The 16,788-nt window shown below is 33.9% G+C and overlaps 1 protein-coding gene across 5 annotated transcripts; it reads right to left on the reverse strand.

The window, feature by feature from the left end:
* Positions 1–3,632: 3,632 nt before the first annotated feature.
* On the reverse strand, positions 3,633–16,788 carry LOC133689963 (paired amphipathic helix protein Sin3-like 2). Of its 5 annotated transcripts, none has more exons than XM_062110099.1 (24): positions 16,638–16,788; positions 16,440–16,557; positions 16,167–16,340; positions 15,876–16,059; positions 15,691–15,789; positions 15,397–15,570; positions 13,879–14,170; positions 13,119–13,255; positions 12,259–12,334; positions 12,113–12,142; positions 11,789–11,979; positions 11,546–11,700; positions 11,317–11,438; positions 10,875–11,129; positions 9,055–9,735; positions 8,847–8,932; positions 8,052–8,654; positions 7,844–7,944; positions 7,629–7,767; positions 7,397–7,549; positions 7,116–7,279; positions 6,471–6,582; positions 3,963–4,130; positions 3,633–3,848 (listed from the first exon to the last, which is right to left on the reverse strand). In XM_062110099.1, the coding sequence occupies exons 2-23, from the start codon at positions 16,553–16,555 to the stop codon at positions 3,993–3,995; spliced, it is 4,182 nt and encodes a 1,393-aa protein (XP_061966083.1). In that variant the 5' UTR covers positions 16,556–16,557; positions 16,638–16,788; the 3' UTR covers positions 3,633–3,848; positions 3,963–3,992. The 5 variants fall into 5 exon arrangements, with proteins under 5 accessions (XP_061966083.1, XP_061966091.1, XP_061966069.1 ...); XM_062110107.1 differs by having other exon boundaries at positions 8,847–8,926; positions 13,879–14,173; XM_062110085.1 differs by having other exon boundaries at positions 13,879–14,173.

Here is a 16,788-nt window from a genome sequence, read left to right on the forward strand (position 1 = left end):
TAAAATTAATTATACTTAAATTAAAATAAAAAGGGTACTTACTTATTGAAGTACTTTAAAATAATGAATTTTTTGTTGTTGCCAATGATGAATCATTGAGATTTTATTACTCCTTACTTATACAACTAAGATATTTGCATTACGTCTTTTAAGATTCTAACAATACAACTTTGGTTTAGATGTACTTTCAAACTAAGTCTTTGAATCAAAGTAAAAGAATTCGATTATCTCTCAATAAAATGAACTTAAACTCTAGATTTTTTAAAGAAAAATCAAAGCATAAAAAAATTAAAAATATTAAAAATAAGATGAGTAAGAGTGTGTAAAAATATGAAAAGAAAAAAACACATTAAGTGAGAAACTTTTTCTTCACTTCACTCTCTTTTATAGTGAATTTAGAAAGTTAAAAGGTTGAAGAATTATTAAAAATTAATTTCCACCATTATCTACCTTTGATCTGATTGGCAACCTCAAATCAAGAATAAAATCTAAAAAAATCAAGGGTTATTTAAAATAGAAAAATCATGAGTTCTTTTAGATTAATTTCACTTATCTTTTATAGTAAATTTTGAAAGCTAAAAAATTAAAAAAGTAATTTCTATTATTATTTACCTTTAATTAACCATCATAAATCAAAAATTAATTCCAGAAAAATTAAGAGTTCTATAAGTAGAAATCAAGAGTTCTATGAGTAGAAAATCAATGATTCTTTTAGATTAATTTCTCATTTATTTATAATTTATTTAAATAATATTAATTAAACAGATTTAAAACAGGATTCTCTTCCATGAATTTTGTTCCTCATACCTAGGCTTGTCTTTATCCTTAGTATTTTTTTTAAATTAACAATTTTAAAGATTTTCTTTTTCCCTTGATAATTTATAAAATTTAAGAAGTTAGGGAAAAAATTGATGACTCTGATGTGCCTGGCACATGGACCACGTGAGCACGCACCCAAAGGGATAACGAAACATGGTTCTACAGAGCCGGTGATAAAGCATTTCGAATGAATGAGCATCCGCCACGTGTTCCACTCCAGCCCTTTAATTTAAAGAGTAATGGCAATATAAACGGAAAGTCAATGCAAGGACAAATAGAGATTGTTAACAAAATGTCTAGGATCTAATTGCTCATCTTGGAGCTACAAGGTTTGTTTTTTTGAATAAAAAAATAAAATAAAATAAAAAAAATTATATTCTCCAATAGCTTCTAATGTAATTGAACCAGCAATAACTAGCCAAGAACCTACGGTAGTGCTGGCAACCCAACTTTTAGCATTCCTAGTTTTGTTTGCCATGTCGTCTACAGATTAATATCAGAACTGGGCAGCGCATAGATTGCATAGAAGCACAAATTTAAAAAAATATTGATTAACAAATTGTGAGCATATTTACAATGTTATGGAAACGCTCCATTGATTATCAACTAGAAAAGCCAAAAGAAGTACAAGGAGGCATGGCAGCCACATTCCTTACCATGAATCTGGGTCTCCAATCTCCATCATGGCAGCCTCTTTCATTTGGCATGGTTAAAGGTCTTTCTTTATATGTTTGTGCGTCAAACCGTATTTTGTTGAAAAGTCATGAAATATTTGTTTTGTTTGCAATGATTTTTAGTGTTTGTTTTTATATTGTTTCTTTTGGGTATTAAGATCCAGTTCATGAATGATTGATAACAGCTATGAGTTGATTTTTTGTTTTTCATGTAAATGTGTTTTGTGTTTTTTTTTTAAAAAAAAAAAAGTGTATTCAAAGTACAATGCAATTTTATAAATTAGAATTAGAGCGTTTTTATCTCTTTTTGTAAAGTTCACTTTTTGATAATTGTATTTATATGTTTTAAGAATTTAATTTATTTGATTGTTTTGTTAAGTTTAAATTTTGTTTTTTTTTTTATATGTTTTCAAGGTTTTAAAAAGGAAATTGTTAGTTATGAATTTGTTTTTTTTTTTTTTTGAAGTTTACTTTTCCATAACTGTGGCTAGCACTGATTATATTTTTATATTTAAAAAAGGTTTACGCTGAAACTTCATTTAGTATATATTAGATTCACTTCTTAAAAATGAAATTGTTGGTTATGAATGTGTGTTTTTTAGGTTGAACTTTGCATAAATGTGGCTGCTTCTAATTGTGTTATTATATTTTAAGAAATTCCATGATGAAGTTTTATTTGTTTAGTATTTACTGGATTTCTTGGTCGTTATGATTTTTCTTAAGCTAGCTTTCTCAGAAATCTGGCTGGATGTTAATTATATTTCTATGTTTAACTAACTGGAAGTGAAACGTATCCTGTGAAGTTTTCTTGGTTGCTAAATCAATCATCTCTTACCCCTAAGCATGTGGAGGATGAATTCAGACAGTAAATTACTAAGTTGTATTTAATATTGAATTAAGTTATTTATGCTTTTAGTATGCTTTTAGTATTTATTTTGATCTATTTTTCATAAGGGTTAATTATGTTTATATTTGATTATTATGAGAGAGTTTCAACTATAAGTACTATATATCAAGATTTATTATTAATTATGAATCAGTGTTTTTTACTATTTTTCTCCTCTTTTAATTGTGAGATAGAAATATTGATCTCATTGTTATATATTCGTTATTAATTATATATTTTAGACAAGTTTGGAATTCTTTATTAATAATTATTACCTTCATAGATATTTACATAATTATCTCACAGATGCACATAGATATCAATTCATATTTTAATTTCTTTTGTTTAGTTTGTGTGTGTTCAGTGTGTTTTTGGATAACAAAAAATCACAAACATTCTATCTAGGAGTTCATTATGTAGGAATTACAAAAATCAATAGCTTCCTCTTGTTCATCATGCCTAAAACACAATAATCAAAATAAACCCATCCTAATCAACATCAATCTGCATGTCGCCACTGAATGATTAATAGATTTTAATTGAAACATTTCTACTTTATATAGATACAGATGTCAGGGAAAGTTTAGATATCTATATAACCATTGGCATATGATATCAGTGTTTTCTAGGTTCTATTTCTTGGTAAATATAATCTCACAACAGCTTTTACCTAAAAGATTTTTATTAGCCCTAAGCACAAGTCAGAATTACTAAGCCTTTCTCGCATCGAAAGGAATTGTTTCCACAGCTAATACTTGACCATTAATGTTATACTATATGAACTGACTGATAATTGTTTCTTTAACAACCATCACTATTATGCCTGAAACAAATAATATTCAAGGAATACCTGACATCCGATAATGTGCGCTGAGAAACCAGAGGATTTGTCATCTGCCTTCGATTCCCCCGGATGACAAGTCTTGATGAAAGTTATCCTCTGAACGCTGAACTTCAGGAAAAGATTTTCTAAACTGTATCAACAATAAAGAGGTCGAACAACAAATAATCTAAATTTTTTACGCTAGAAACAAGTACAAAATATTGTATCTCTAAACAAAACGCTGGCAATGCCCAGCTGCAAACCAAAAGGCCTAGAATGCAGGAAGCTCTGAATAAAAATCTTTATCCCCTACCTGATCACTTTCTTCCCACCTACAGATTCCACTGAGGTATTTTGTTCCATAAATAGGAACCACCACAGATTCTAAATTCAGGAACAAAGGGAAAAACAAAACAGAGAGACGAACGTGTACAAGAAGACAATAACCATAAATTATATAAAATTTCAACAAAATCATGATTCAACCTTATGTACAAGAATGGCTTTAATAACGTTTATATACCCTCACAAGATACCATGAGCAGGTCCATTTCTCAGGTCTCCATTTGACAAGTTGGCGTGAATGTTAAATAATATATGAAGATGTTGTCTTGAAGAAGTCCTTCTAACTTCAATAGAAAGCATCCTATAGAAACAGAAAAAAAACATGCATGTCTTTCATTAAAATATGTAGCATAAAGTAAAGCAAGGGAAAACCAATAATGCATTTCCTGGATCAATAATGCCATTCTGTATATACCTTGTCTGATGAAAAGTATTGCTTATTTCATTAAGCTAATAAGAATCTCCGGAAGCGTTGTACTCTTGCTTGAACCTTATCATGATACAAAGATCTTCCTTGAGGTGAATTTCTTCTTTTCCTTCTTGTTCGAAAAAAGAAATCTTCCGTGTCTAGGACATAGGAAATCTGCCCAAACAACACAGATATTTAGCAGTGGTCATTTGCCTTTGTTCTTTCAAGCAGCAAGAAAACGAAAATTTGACACAATAACAATGATGACGTGAGAGCTTTTGGAAAAATTAATATTCTCCTTGGCAACCTATTCAGTTCAAGGAAAGAAGTTGTCTACAAACCCTAAACCTATTTTTCTAGTTTCAGAGCTTCAATTTTCTACTACTTTTAGCCATTATATTTATAGTTCTTAGCTGTTTTGGATTGAATTAGGGTTTGATCGTACACAATGTTTGGCCGTGGTAGAGGTCATGGATGAAGATGAAGAAATCAAGGCCAGCAAGCAGATATGGAAAAATTGAGAAAGGTAATTGAAGACTTGTTGAAAGCTGTTCTTGCCTTGCAAGGACAGGATCTGTGGGGGGCAAAATGGAGATTCCAAAAGGCAACCCCAACCCCTTGGAAATTCCAGAAGGTGGTCTTGAGGATAAACTTGATGATGGGATTGGAGAAAACCCCTATCACGATACTGGACCTGTATACAATCCAGTAAGAGGAGGATTGAAAGGGCGTTTAGCCCATGCCCTTGGGTTGAATGGAGAAGGAATTAAAATAGTTGTTTTTGTGGAAAGATCCTCGTAGAGGATTATTTAGATTGAGAATTCTAGCTTGGAGACTTAGATTGAGAAATCTAGCTTGGAGACTTATTTTGAATGGAAACATGTGAATGCTAGAAAGGTGTTGTTTGGGAAGCTTAAATTGAAGGGCACTACACCTTACTGGAAGATAATTGAATAGCAACATGCATGACAAAGTAAGCATAAAATATGTGCCAGGGAACATATGAAAGCAAAATTAACCAAGTAATTTTTTGCCAGCTGATTATACAAGGGAATTACATGAGAAGTTCCGTTTGTTAAAGTAAAGATGCATGAGGTGTATATAGCCCAATGCAACAACCTTTCAATTCAGGTAGAATTGAATGAGCAAAGAGCAGAAAGTTGATCAAACACACAGATTGTAAAAATCCACTTGATTGATAGAACTTAAAAAAATGAAACTCTTATTTTAAAATAATTAAAGATCAAACATTTATTGTAAAAATCACCAAAGTTCAGTTCAGATATTTGGATGCCTATCATCCCCAATTTTAAGCTTAGTGAATGAGTGAAGGATTGAGTTTAATGTGAGCACGGATGGGATCGCAATACAGGATTTGCATCAGATGCAGCAAAAAAACTTTGGACACATCTCTTTTATGTGACTAGTATGATATTGACAAGACTTTGCTATATAACAGAGTTGCTCATTTAAAAGAAAGATAACAATTTTCAGCTAGAAAGTAAGCTTTGTTTGTATGGTAGTTATTTTTTATCTTCTGGTCTAGTCAAATATCAAGATATAAAATAAAATAAAACCTAAATTGGGCCAATTCTGTGGAATGGGCTGTGTACTATTATTTTCCATTGGTTTAGACAAATTATTATTTACTTACTATTCATTAGACTATTCACCTAAAAACAAATCACTATTCATTTATTATGGTATTTTATTAAAATTAAAACTAAAAGAGGATGTTGTTTTATTATTCATAGATTGTTCACCTAGAATTTAACATTAACAATTAACAAATTAAAATATATAACAATCTCTTCAGTAAAAATACAATAGCTTTTCATTTATGAGATGTTATTGATAAATTTGGAAAAATGAAAAAAGGGCTATCATAAGGACACAACAAAATAAACTTTTCCAGGTGCCCTTACCGAAATTTGGATTCTTTCAAACCAAGTTCAGGTATACTACAATATAGGATTTGAAAGGACCAACAGCTAGATGCATACCCACACCAAACACTCATATAACTAGGATAGAGCAACATAGCTTATAATTTAAAATGAAGAGGAAAATGCTATATATACAAACAATTTTAAGAAATTTATGTTCTTAATTAATGTAAGGAATTGTGAACAGGTTCTATATACTTGATTCAATAATGGCAATTCTCTGATTAAATATGCTAAGAGGCTTCACTTTGATTAAAAAAAATGCCACATCAATTACTAAGCATGTTGATGCAGGCAACAAAAGAAGCATAATTACTTTTTTTGTGAGTTTTTTTAAGATTTTTTTTTTTTTTTGGGGGGGTGGGGTTATGTAATTTCAAGATTTGCTGGAAAATCATCTAGGTCTTGATTTTAAGTTTTAGGGTAATGCTAGCCCAGAATTAAATGAAAATCCAAGCAATGTGCAAGTTTCTTGACTGGTGTTGAAGCAGACATGAATGTAGAGAAAAAGGAAGAAACCTTGCAAGAATGTAAAGCAATGATAATTTGCACAGAAAAAAGAAGATACCTTGCATGAATTGCAGGCAACCTTACACTCCAAACCATTGAACATTTTAACGCCTTCCATGGCCATGCTTAAGGCAGAAAATTCATCTAGGCCAGCATATTTCCGCTTGTTTCTGCAGATAAAAGAGTCATATACCTAATCAATTGATTTCAAAATCCTTTCTAGCCATCATATTCTAGAACTTTTTTTTTTGGATATCATATTCTAGAACTACACAAAGGAAAGAGACATTCCTTTCAAAATGTGATGGCTCTTGCAAACAATTACACATGGCTGAACAAGCCATGGTAGAGATGGGAATACAGATCAGCAGGATGCTTTTATCGAACTTATTTATTGCACTAGAATCTATTTGAAGACAACTAATAAATAGAAGTCTTTGCCTTTCCTTTTCTTAGTTTTCATTCCTTTTATTATTATTATTATTATTATTATTATTGATAGAGAAGGGCACAGATCAAGTAGTTTCAAGTGTCTAACGAGACAGCTTTAGTCAGAGAATAAAGGAGTGCAATCTAAGCCCGTTAACACATGCTGCTTGCACTTTAATGGAACTTATAAACAGTCTTGCACAGCTATTGCTGATAATAAATAACAAAAAAAAAACCCTTGTAAGCGTGGATATCTGAAGCATACTGTCAATACCTCAGCAGTGTAATGTCATGCGACTCCATTTTTATAGGATGGACAGAGAGATAATCATTATGCAAATATGCAGAAAAAGTTGGATCCATGCAAACTGCCAACACTTCAGATTTCTCAGTTGTGTTGTCCATCAGCTGGGTGGATAAAACAGATGGAGCAGATGACTGTGGAGACCCAAAAAATCATCAATGGTCAAATCAAGTGGGAACTACAGACAAAGTAATACACCAATAAAATCACCTCAAATAATACACACACAAATGCAAGGAAAAAGGACTTACAAATTCCAACCGATATATGTTCTCCTCATGAAGGAAAAACCGCATGTTGTCATAATACACCAAATCATTGAAGCTCTCAGATTTCCGGGATATTTCGTATTCATACAATTGAAGAAGCTTACTAGCCATCTCATCAGTTGCAACAGTTTGGAGCTACAAGATAACTACAATTACAAACTTTTCAGGAAAACCTTGTATAAATACATGGAGAAAGAAATTGCGGTAAGCAAACCTGTTTGACTAATTTATATATTAACTTGTCCAGTGTGAATAACACATATGACTGATTTCCAATAATAGCTCTGCACTCATCCTCAAACTTCGCATTATCAACAGATCCATCTAGTAAACTGTATAGTGCACTCATAAATCTGCAGAAGTAGACAAACATAGAGTGTTAACATGCATTTAATATTCAAAACCAACCAAAAAGAAAATGTTAAAGACCTAGCATAAGGATCTGGAGAACTAGCATCCTTAGAAGTTCTCCATTTGAGTTCAGCACCGGATGAATTCACTCTTGCTGATAAAATACGGTCATAGAGGATCTACAAATTGAAAGACAACCATAAAAGGCACTTTAAAATCACCAAAAATAGAAAATTACAAAAGAAACACAAATTTCTTTGTATGTGCATTGTGAATCTTACTATACCTGATGAAGCCTGAAAAGCACATAAAAATCATCATTTCCATAGAAAACACAGGAATCTCTCCTTTTCTCGTTAATTAAATCTGTTGGAACATGCTTTGCAAGGGGCTTAACAGACATGAGAGAGTGTTCTGGGAATGGTGCATCTCCTCCATTATACTGTGTATCAACCATCCCCTCAGCTTCACCTTCACTCTCAGCTTTTGCATCATCACGTTCTACTTCATCATCCTCGAGCTCTTCCCGGGAGCATTCATCACCAGCAGACTCGCTGCTTGATGCAGCATCACGAGCCTCAGAAACATTCCCACTATCCTCATCATCAGCATCATGTCCTTCTACGATATCCTGAGTGTGTAAGTCCTCATCATTTCCAGATCCATGCCGCATGCATCCAACACTATTCTTTCCCGTGGCAATAGCCTGCAAGCCAGTATCTCCATAGGCATCAAAATTATCCTCTTCAAAATCACCATTAGGGGATAACTCGCCTTCTTCCTTCTCAATTTTGGATGGTCCAGTGGATTCTTCATGACATCTATCATTTTTAGCACCATCCCTTACTCCTTCATTTGCAGGTAAAACTGATTTTACAACAATCACACCCTATGCCAACAAAGAAATAAAATCAACAATTCACCTCTACTGTAAAAGAAGATAGAACAAGAGGCAGAAACAATTATGCAAAAATGAAGAACCCTAAGTTGCATAATGTGAACCAATTACCAATTACTGTATCTACTCTAGGCATGGCATGCAGGGTCTTGAATTTGTCAAAACTGATAAAAGTTATCGTACCTCTGAAGAAGGTCCAGCATCAATACCAGCATTGAGTTGACGGTCAATAGCATCACCACCTGGCACAGACACAGTTGAACCTGAACCTTGAAATTCTAACTAATGTCAGTATCACAACATTATCAGAAGATAACACAGATAACTAGCTCAGAATTAACAGAACACCAAGAAAAGAGAATAGGTATTGTGCAGCTGATCCAAAACACACCTGCTATCTCCCCAGCACTGTTCCTTTCATGACCACATTCTGATCCTATCATAAATGATGTTTTGGTTTCTGCTACTCCTTGTATGTTAAATCCAGATACTCTGTCAGTTACAACTTTATCTTTCTGCTCTCTTTCTGGCCTAAGCACATTAAGCGCTCCATCTTCCTTACCAACATGATCAAGTTCACATAAGCTATCTTCCTTAGCTAATTTATCTAAACTTTTCAAACTGAGCTTGCAAAGGTTTCCTAGTTCTTGCGACATGTTTTCATCTCCATTGCTAGGTGATTTTGCTTGCTTAAAAGTTGATATTGCAGGAACAGCATTAGGACTTCCATCCTTTTCTGCTATGCTTGATGAAGTGCAATTCATGAGAGGATGCTTTGGTTTCCCTTCACCTTCACAGCTCTCCGAGCCATCAGGATGAGAAACAATACCCAGCATTGGTTCCACGAAGTTAGTCCAAAGTCTTATAACTTTATTTAATTGTTCTTTGGTTGAGCAAACCTCTTTACAGGAATATTGGACAAGTTTATACAAGTCTTCATGAATTTTTTTATCTGGGTAGTTATATTTCAAATTCGGAACCAAGGGTTGTCTTTTTCCAGTGGCGAAAGCAAGAAGAACACCATCCTCTCTCTGCTGTTTTTCTTTCAGCTCCTTGATCTCAACCACCAATGCTGTATTTTAAAGATCAATGAGCATAACATAGACCCATATAAAAGACGTAAAATGCATGTTACAACGTAGTGAAAATTGCTTCAGATTTATCTTTAAAGAAATGCTCTTCACATGCAGTATCACACAAACTTTTGCATAAACTGTCCAAGATTGTATAAGCTCTATTTCAAATATTCCACCAATTAGAAATTGTTGAAAACAAAAAAGGGAAGCCAAAGAAACCATGTCTACTAGTTCATTTGCATTTCCTAATTACATCGTTTAATGCACATATAAATGAGTGGAAAAGCGAAAACTGGTACTATTTGTGCACATCCTTTGACAGAGTACACTCTTTGCATGTTCCTGGGCACAAAACTAAAATGCCCTAAGCTGACCCATGCACAGATATAATCAATAGAAGTAATCAGGTAAGCTTGTAGTCATGCTTACTAAAAGCTCCTGAGAAACATTTGTCTCTCTCCTAATTATTCCAGAACAAACACAACCAAGTCAGTCTTTAGTAATCAATTATTCAATTCAGCATTAGGTTTCTTTTGGCAGCAGGTGAAAAAAATTGAGTGAAATGTTTCAAGAGTAATAGTTAGGTGAGAGTGTAAACTGTGTAGAATGCTTTATATGTATGGTTGAACTTATAGATAAGAAGGAACATGGCAATGTACTAATAATTAATTGGGTTAGATACGGGCACAGAAAGAGAGAAGTGACTATTACAAGATTAAAATTTGCCACGCTTAACAACTGCTCCTGAACAGAAGGGTGACATTTGAATACATTTTTGCCAAAATAGTACTTCCCTAGAATAGTTATCTATTAACATATTAGTTCACTGAACACAACAAGGCGAAAAATTCTCACCCGCTTCCCCCTTCTATCAAAAGTTCCGTTGGAGAATATGCCCAAGGTGCACATAATGCAAAGAATGATTGAAACAGCAGGAAAGAATTATGTTTTTTAGCTGCATAGCTGTATCCTAAAGAGGTTATTTTCTTTCCATAACTCTGTTGTAGATGGTAATAGTGAACATTCACCAAAATCTTGATTTAAGTATACAAACTGATGAATGATCCAATGGGAAAAGTACCAGTAAACATGACATATACAATTGACCCAATTTGAATATTGAAATTCAACTTACATTTTGTGCTCAAGTTCTTTGATTCTTGTTGCTTGAAGTAGAAGCTGCGATGATCTAGTGATTTGTAATGGTTTTTCACATAAATTTCAGCCCAAACCTTGTTAAAATCAGTACGACACCTAGTCCACTCCTCTTGTTTCTGCTTCAGACGAGTTAAAATAACAGGCAATGCAAGACTTGGGTTTTTCCGCAATATTTCCATCACATCAAGACCATGGTCACCATATAACCGCTCTATACACCTTAAGTTTAGAGCTGCAATGCAAAGGCAAAGCAGAGAAGAGAAAACATGCTAATAAGAAATATAAAAGTCAGGTAGGGAATAGTAATGACAAAAATAAATAGCAGTAACAAAAACAACCACCATAACATTATATGAATAACATTAATTATAATAATAACTGCAAATTATGTTAATTCATAGTCTGCTCCAAATACAAACCGGTAAAGTGGTCTTCAATATGGATTGAGGTTTCTACTTTATTTTCGTTTATGCCATTAAACAATTCTTCTGCACGCTTGGTAGTGGAGCTCACAGATTCCAACAACATGTCCAGCTCAAATCTAAAAAAAATACAAAACAGAACACAGACTCCGAATTATTTGCTCCCAAAAAGAAACGGAGTAACATGGAAAAACAAGGAATGTGGTACACCACAAAAACATTTTACCTATCGTCTTCACATCTAAACAGACTTTCTTCAAACTGATTTCTACGCATATGTTTAAAAGAGTAGTCCTCACTTCCTGATGTTACAGAGACCCAGTGATCATTCAACACTTGAGCACCAAGCTCCGATCTTTGGCTTGCTGAAGATATTGGATACTGCAAAGAACCAAGCACCAACTTGCACATCACCATAGAACTTGTTAAAATATCAATATCAACAAAGCATTCATTTGAAATTTCATACGTCATCTGGTAGAAACCGATAACTAGGAGTACAACGTTCACAGTTAGAAAGGTCAAGTTCCTGAATCGATTTAGCCATATACTTCTCCCTGCATCTTTCCTTTTCTTTAGCTCCGTCTATTTGCTTCTGCTCCTTTTCCTTGTCCTCTAGTTTCAAAGATCTGGATGCTTGTCCATCGTTACCCAGGGATTCTGCAATCAGCAATAAGGTCCTCACATTTTACAAAATTTTGGAACATGATATCCCAAGACATCAGAAAAGCTAAATGAAGACTGACAGTTTTATAATAAGGTTAACAGGGGAGACATATATCATTTGACATACTTTTGCTCGTAACACCAGCAAGGAACCCATCTGCAAGGATATTTTATTAAGTGGCATTAAAAAGAATCAAATGGAGGTAAGATCAATGTTTCAGAGCGAAATCTAAAGAGTAAACTGCAACAGTCAAAATGTTTTTTGTTAATTACCAATATGCCCATGACACTCCAGGTGATCAATGAACTCTTCCATAAGATCAGGATACTTTCCAAGTAAATCAGTCACCTGAAAAATACAGAGGTTTTAACTACATGTGCAACAAGAGAGGAAACTTTGTCCTTATTAAACTAAAATTTACATGATAGAACCCTAATCATGCCAAAATTGATAAATGAAAGATCAACGTCATTTGTCAATTCAAATCCAACTTAAGCATGGGTATTCAAGATACATTAGGAAGCCAAATCAAAAGTCCCCAGCCCATCAGTTTTCTGGTGCACTAGGTGGCCTTAAGTGGCCCAAGTACAAGCCTAAGCTTTACCAACCATTGTCAAATCATCAGAACCCCAAACTCATTAACTTTCATGATGTAAAATGTAAATTGTACAAGAATCCACTTGCTCATGTGGCTAGAAAACATCACCTGAAACCATTCTAGATTTTGAGATGCAAAGAGGCATTTAAACAGGTCATTTCAATTGGATAGTACTTGGCTAATAACCTTAACCTGTGACACCATTCATTGTGCACTTGGATATTTGATACCATAAAATGGGTTTTTAGGATTTATAGCTTGAACTTAAGATTTGTGAAATGGATCAATACTATAATTTCCATTATCAAGCCTCAAAGAATAATCTGGGCAAGGGGAGAAAATGCAACCAATCATATTGTAGAAGTTTTCCCCTGACAAGGTCGCTTTTAGCATTACAATTCATAATATCTTAATTTCAGTACCAAGGTAAAAACATAAAGGGAGATACATGCACATGCTTGGCCTCTGCAGAGATTAAAAAAACTACTTAAACGACTTCAAAAGACCTTGAGAACTGTTTGGTCTAACACATACCAAATTTTGCAACTCGTTCTTTTTAATAATCCCTTGGTTATAAATGTTAAGGCACTTCAAGAATGCTTGATAATCATCTCCATTTCCCAACTTCTCCTTGACTTTCTCAAAGAAAACAAATTCTTGGTTGTAGATGCCTGGCATAAGAATTGAGATACCCAAAAATCAAAAAACTAATAAGTTGGAAAATGAGAAACTTTCTATAACGGGAGATGATGTAGAAAGGCAAAAGAAAAAAAAAATCCGATATTTTTAAAACTCCAGAAGACTAGCACGCCTAGACGAATAATGTTGATCATTATAACAAAGTCATGCAAAAAACAAGTCTTCCTTTTCATCATAGAGAAAATGAAGTTCTTAGGGAGAACCTGAGTCCCCACTAGCATTCAATAAATATTCATACATAGAACTGGCTATGTCAGTGAATAAGGACAACAAACCATAACTTGAGAATGCCACTGCTCATGCTAAATCACTCATCACATAATACATAAAATATGACTTAGAGGGTTCAGCCCCCTCAAGCCAAATACATAGGATGGTGTAAGTGCTAGCAATAGGTGAAATGTGTGTTGTTCATCAATATTCCATTGTTCCCCAAAGGGGAGAATTAAAACTGATTCAGCACCAAAAAACAGAGACAAACAAAAAGAGATAAATAAATAAAGAAATAAGTAAAGGAAAGAAACTCCATGTAGTACATGCAACATATAAAAATATGTGCAAGACATTTATTTTGGTAATGGCATCAGTGACTCACTCTTTATGTTGTCTTTGTCATCATAACAAGCAAAGTTAGAATTTCCAAAACCTTCCACCTTCTGGGAAGAATTCCTTTTCTCAAGAAAAGGTTGCAAGCTGAAGTCTCTACTGCTATCATGCTCAGGCTCCCTATCATCCTGATCATGAATTCTCCTATCCCAATTCTCCTTGTCAGCACGCTTTCTCTGCTCCTTCTGCACTTTCACCATTCCTTTGTCATCTTCCATCTCTGGTCGATCAACACTAAGGTCACGCTCAGCATGGGAAGAAGAAACTTTGTCACGCCGACGCTGCTAAAGAAAGAGATCCATTTGCACAATATTCAGAATCCATTTAAAAACAGATGATCAACTGCACTACATTGCAGGTCGAATCATTTTTCTAACATCAAAAAAAAAAAAATTTAGGCGCTGCTAATATTTTTTTCTAGTAGAAAAAAAAAATAATTGTGGGGATTGATCCAATATAACTCGGTCGACTTAACGGGTCCAAAAACAACCTGGAAGACCGGTAAAAACATAGATTGACTCGAAATAAATATTCAAAATGATATTTTTTATAAATATCTAGACGACAACATATTGGAGCGAGTTGGATCAACCGGGTTAACCTGGCAATCCACATGCAGGATTATAAGACCATGATAACCCTATAGAAAGTAAATTAAAACGAATTATAAAGTTCAATTTCCAATAAACTCAATGTTGAAGGATGAAATTAAAAAAAAAATCTACTAAAAAGGGGGGGAATGACCCAAGTCAACCAGGATTAACTTGTCATGACCCAAGTCAATCAGGATTAATTTGTCAAACTCGCGACTCGGCCCATGAGACCGAGATAACCCAATAGAAAGCAAATTAAAACAAATTATGAAGCATGATCCCTAATAAACTTAATATTGAAGAATGTAATTGAAATTGAAAAATCAATTAAAAAATAACATAAAAAACGACTCAAGTAAACTTAGGTTAACCTGCTAAACCCATAACCTGAGTCATGAGATGGGAATAACGAAAAAAGCAAACCAAAACAAATCACAAAGCCCAATTCCCAATTAACCCAATGTTGAAATATGAAATTGAGAAAAAATGTAAATTAGGAAAAGGAGAAAAAAAACTTGAGTTAATCAGTTAAACTCACTTAGGTTAACCTGCCAAACCCGTATCCCGAGTCATGAGATGAGAATAACGAAAAAAGCAAGCCAAAACAAATCACGAAGCCCAATTCCCAATTAACCCAATGTTGAAATATGAAATTGAGAAAAAATGTAAATTAGGAAAAGGAGAAAAAAAACTCAAGTTAATCAGTTAAACTCATGATCTGGGTCATGAGACTATAATAATCTAACAAAAAATAAATTGAAAAAAATTATAAAGTACAATCCCTGCTCTTTTAGTTTTTTGTTAATAAGGTTAAGGTTAAACTGCTAATGCTGCCCACTCAATAAATGATACATTATGATCACAAAAGGTTCTATTCCCTATAAAAAGGAAAAACAAGGAATATGTGCAATTACCTTGTCTATTTGTGTTTGTCGTGCGGAGGGTGCAGTAGAATTCCGTTCATTGTAATGCTGGTTAGAATTCCGAGCATATGGAACAGTATGTGTAATGGGTGTTGCTGAAGTATCTGGCAAAAACCTAGCAAACTCATCAAGCAAATCATGATGATCCTCAAAAAGAGCTGAAACCTGAAAGATGATCAGAGCAGAACAGCTAAGAGTACTTGAAATATTTGTACAGCAAAAATTTCCATGGGAATAGAAAGTAGTGCTCAAAACAACGAAACAATCAACAACATAATGCTCTACCTCACTGTAGACCTCATTTATGTCCTTGTGTTCCTTCCGGTACATATTCAAAATGTCTAGAAATGATTTATAAACACGTTCATCATTTTGGAAACGTTTCTGTATGAAAAAAATCTGCCAGTCAAAGTTATGGAAAACAAAAGGCAACCATTTCCTGATACAACAACAATAGCAATATGTATCACCTTTATTTTGTTTACAAAATTGATAGCTTGGTTAAATTCAACAGTTTTCTTTGGCGGAGCTGCCTCATCCTCATCTAGGGTTATTTCATATCCCTTGGGCAAGAAGGTGTTGAATCCAAATATCAAGTTATTATGACCTTTGAATAACTCCTTTACTCTTACAATGACACCGGAAGTGTCAGTTCTACAAAAAGACAGTACATTAAATAATAATAATAATAATAATAATAATAATAATAATAATAATGTCGAATACATAATTAATGATGAAGATGATGATAAATAATTTACCTTTGAGCCTTGAAATCTTTCATGACTTCGAGGAACATGTCATATTTTTCCTTCTGGTCTTGAAACATGTCCTTTACTTCCTTTAGATATTGTAAGGCGTCGGTGGTAGTTAGTTTCTGCGAATTACCGCTACCTCCGCCACCACCGCCGCCAGGGATTTGTGTTTGCCCATAGCTTTAACAATCAAAATAATTCCAATCAAGAAACAGCAGGCCAAAAACGAAATTAACACAATAAACAAACGAATTCCAGAGAAAGAGAAAGGGAAGTTACGATTCTCCACGTGTCGAAATTAAGGGCCGTTTAAATTGAGGGGCAGGGGCAGGGGCTGGCGCTGGGGCTGGGGCTGAGGCTGAGGCAGAGAAAATATCATCTCTCATTCTCTTCATCTCTGCGAAACAAAGAAAATAAGGGGGAAACCTTGTTTTGGTTTTCAGGACATGGATGGAATTAAACGAAAGAAAAACTCACTTCGGTTTGCTCTTTATGTGTTCAGAGTGAGTCAGATCTCATCGAAACAGAATAACAAAACACAAAGCAGTAGTAACTAAAAGGCGTGTTGTATGTACAATTCTGTGAGGCAAGGAATACTCCTCAAAATGCATAGGAATATTATTTAAAA

The sequence above is a fragment of the Populus nigra genome, chromosome 1 (genome assembly GCF_951802175.1).
Source record: "Populus nigra chromosome 1, ddPopNigr1.1, whole genome shotgun sequence".
In the NCBI taxonomy this organism is placed as follows: domain Eukaryota; kingdom Viridiplantae; phylum Streptophyta; class Magnoliopsida; order Malpighiales; family Salicaceae; genus Populus; species Populus nigra.